Raw genomic sequence first — 3,957 nt, 5'->3', positions numbered from 1 at the left:
AATTATAGATAGTTTAGTTAGAAAGAAAGATAGATTAGTTAGAAAGAATGATAGATAGATTAGTTAGAAAGAAAGAATGATGGATAGATTAGTTAGAAAGAATGATAGATTAGTTAGTTAGAAAGAAAGAAAGATTAGTTAGAAAGAATGATAGATAGATTAGTTAGAAAGAAAGAAAGAAAGAAAGATATATTAGATAGAAAGAATGATAGATAGATTAGTTAGAAATAAAGAATGATAGATTAGTTAGAAATAAAGAATGATAGATTAGTTAGAAAGAAGGATTAGTGAGAAAGATAGATTAGTTAGAAAGAAAGAGATTAGTTAGAAAGAAAGATAGATAGATTAGTTAGAAAGAATGATATATAGATTAGTTAGAAAGAAAGAAAGATAGATTAGTTAGAAAGAAAGAAAGATAGATTAGTTAAAAAGAAAGAAAGATATATTGGTTAGAAAGAAAGATATATTAGTTAGAAAGAAAGATTGAGAGATAGATTAGTTAGAAAGAAAGAAAGAAATATTAGTTAGATAGATAGATATAGATAGATAGATTAGTTAGAAAGAAAGAAAGAAAGAATAGAAAGAAAGATAGATTAGTTAGAAAGAAAGAAAGAAAGAAAGAAAGAAAGAAAGAAAGAAAGAAAGAAAGAAAGAAAGAAAGAAAGAAAAATGGATTAGTTAGAAAGAAAGAAAGATGAATTAGTTAGAAAGAAAGAAGAAAGATTAGTTAGAAATAAATAAATAAAAAAGAAACAAAGAAAGATGGATTATTTAGAAAGAAAAATGGATGGATTAGTTAGAAAGAAAGATTCGTTAGTTATAAAGGATAGATAGATAGATAGATAGATAGATAGATAGATAGATAGATAGATAGATAGATAGATAGATAGATAGATAGATAGATAGATAGATAGATGGAAAGGTTTTGAAGATAGATAGATAGATAGATAGATAGATAGATAGATAGATAGATAGATAGATAGATAGATAGATAGATAAGGTTTGAAGATAGATAAGGTTTGAAGATAGATAGATAGATAGATAGATAGATAGATAGATAGATAATGTTTGAAGATAGATAGATAGATAGATAGATAGATAGATAGATAGATAAGTTTATAAGTACATAGAATAGTAGTTTAATAGCGTGCCGCACGAGTGCTATTTTTAGACCGCAAGGCCGCGTGACGTCAGCAACGTAAACCGGAAGGCGGTCAACATAGAAGCGCGCTCGCTTATGATTCATGCTAGTACTGCTTGTTTTCTGCCGGTTATCCCTCAAATAAGAACATGCCGAGTAAACACTGCTGCTATGGAACTTGCAGAAACGACTCCAGACACTATGACCGTCCACATATGAAGGATGTATTCTTTATTCGTTTCCCGAAGCCAAAAACCCAGAGGGATAAATGTGAACGATGGGTCAACTTGTGCGGACGTCCAAAAGACCAGTTCAATGCCAGCAACGTGAAACCATTCACCTTCATATGTTGTAAACATTTTGTTGGGGGCCATGGTCCTACAGATGACAATCCTGATCCATTGCCGGCCACAGCCTGCCCCGAAGAGGTAAGCCATTTCTATAATTTCCTTTCTTTTTTGCTTGGCGTTTGGCCGTACTGCTACTGTCTGACGAAAATGAATGACGTGAAAAAAGTTTTTAAATGGTCTCTCTGCCACTGTTGTTCTAACCTGTGTTTTTTTTTTTTTGCTTCACACATCAATCGTGATATTGATGAACAACCTTTTATTTTCTGTCTGTATGCTTCTGTCAGTCTACCTCAGGGCAGCTGTGGCTACAGTAGTAGCTTACCACCACCCAGTGTGGAATGAATGAATAGTGCAATGTAAAGCGTCTTTGAGTTTCCAGAAAAGCGTTATATAAAACAGATGCTTTATTTATTCTATCTTGTTGAGAGTTGAGATGGGCCTGAACTAAGGCCTCACCTGTGAGATGTATGAGAAGTTATTATTAGAAAGGATAAGCAGAGTTTTTCAGGAGATTTGTAAAGAATTTTGGTTTATTGTTGCAGATTGAACGTATTATCAGGCGGAGGAGAAAAGCACCAACACCTAGGCCATTCGCAAGCACTCCAGCGACAAAAAGAAGGAAAGTGGTGGACTCCGCAAATACTGATCTCGACGCAGCAAACATCTTGTTGGATCTCAGTATGATCTCACCTCTAGATGTTACTGACACAGAAGAAAATAAAGTAAGTGTACAAAGATATTTTTTGATGTAGTGTAAATCTGATTGTCATATACTTCAATAAGCGATATTAAACTATTTAGATCTTTGAGTATGTGCTCTATCAAACAACAAATTGTGGGTATTAAGAACGTGGCCTCTTAATATACACTTTTACAACAGCTTCATTTTTAATAACATCAGAAAAAGGTGGAGCCAAGCAATCTTTGAAAATTTCAATAATCACAAATTTGAGGGCCATCCAGAAAACAAAAATTGATTTTTATACACAAAACATTTTAAGCTAATTCCTGATCTAGTCCACTTAAATTCTAATTTATCAGGTATATTTGTAGCCCTATAAATCTGTACCAGTATTAATGTACATGTATCTTTGTTTTTCTGTCAGGCTAACTCTGTAGGGATTCAAACAGAAGCTCTGGAACCCTGCTCCAAATGTTCAAAGGTGATGGTGGATGTTGGCTGTCAGACTGTATATGACCGATACATGTTGCAGTCCAAGATTGAAAACATCATACTGAAGAATGAAGCAACTGTATCGAGATCCAGGCCTTCTTCTCCTGATGTGCCTCCAAGTGATCAGAAACCTGAAGATGAGGCCCTCCTGACTTTAGATGATGTTAAAGATGATGCCAGAAAAATGAAGTTCTTTACTGGACTTTCGTTTTTACACTTCATGGCCTTATTCAACTTCCTCGGCCCCGCGGTAAATAACCTTACTTACTGGAACAGTACTGGGAAAAGTGAGCAGAGTTCAACTAAGAAGAGGAGAAAGACAAAACCAATCGAGGAACTATTTATGACTGTTGTTAGACTACGTCGTGGCTATTGCTTTTATACAATGTCATTCTTATTCAAATTATCGGAGTCCTCACTAAGGTTTACTACATGGCTCCAATTATTGTACTGCCACTTTAAAGAGGTAAAACTGTTCCCAGATAGATCTGTCCTCAAGAAATTTATGCCTAAATCATTCAAAGGGTTCAAAAATATTCGGTGCTCTGTGGACTGTACAGAATTCTTCGTACAAATGCCTCGTAACTTTTCTCAGCAAGGAAACTTATTCTCAAATTATAAGCACCATCACACATTTAAGTGTTTGATAGCTGTTGCGCCTAATGGCACTGGTGTGTTCGTCTCAGATCTTTACGAGGGTGCTATAAGTGACAGAGACATATTTGAACAAAGTGGCATATTGGAGCATTTACATCCCGGTGATCTTTTATTAGTTGACAGAGGCTTTACTGTGAAAGACTTACTCATGTCAAGACAGGTCAAGATGAACATTCCTCCATTTTTGAAAGGTCGGGATAAGCTCACACCCCAAGAAGAGCTTCTGACAAGAAAAATAGCAAAGGCACGTATCCATGTAGAGCGATATAACGAACGTATTAAGAAATTTAAACTGATCTCTGGCACGATTCCCTTGTCTCTAACTCCACTAGCAAGTCAGGCTGTCTTTGTTGCTTGTTGTCTTGTTAACTTTCAAGATCAGTTGGCAAAGTAAATAAAAGAAGACATGTTAAAGCTTTATTTAAGTTGTAAAATGTTCTACTAATTCTGCACATTTAATCCAAAATCTATCAATATTTAGAGGGGTCATCTCAATATTACTTTGATGCTTAAAGGCAATCATATTTCCAACAAGTGACCCCATTCAATTTCATTCTGAAATATACACTTGAACTTTGAAAATTAAAAAAGTTATTTTCTATAAACATTTACTTGGATTTATTATTTCATTTTTG

The 3,957-nt window shown here is 34.4% G+C and overlaps 1 protein-coding gene across 1 annotated transcript; it reads left to right on the top strand.

Moving 5' to 3' along the window:
• The first annotated feature begins 1,135 nt into the window (after positions 1–1,135).
• LOC309484139 (uncharacterized protein) lies at positions 1,136–3,909 on the top strand. Its single transcript, XM_082150377.1, has 3 exons — positions 1,136–1,569; positions 2,034–2,213; positions 2,598–3,909. The coding sequence occupies exons 1-3, from the start codon at positions 1,291–1,293 to the stop codon at positions 3,714–3,716; spliced, it is 1,578 nt and encodes a 525-aa protein (XP_082006503.1). The 5' UTR covers positions 1,136–1,290; the 3' UTR covers positions 3,717–3,909.
• Positions 3,910–3,957: the final 48 nt, after the last annotated feature.

This window comes from Leuciscus leuciscus (genome assembly GCF_965113295.1).
Source record: "Leuciscus leuciscus genome assembly, chromosome: 20".
NCBI classification, from domain to species: Eukaryota; Metazoa; Chordata; class Actinopteri; order Cypriniformes; family Leuciscidae; genus Leuciscus; species Leuciscus leuciscus.
Note: the sequence above shows the minus strand (reverse complement) of the source record. Positions and strands in the feature narration are given on the sequence as shown.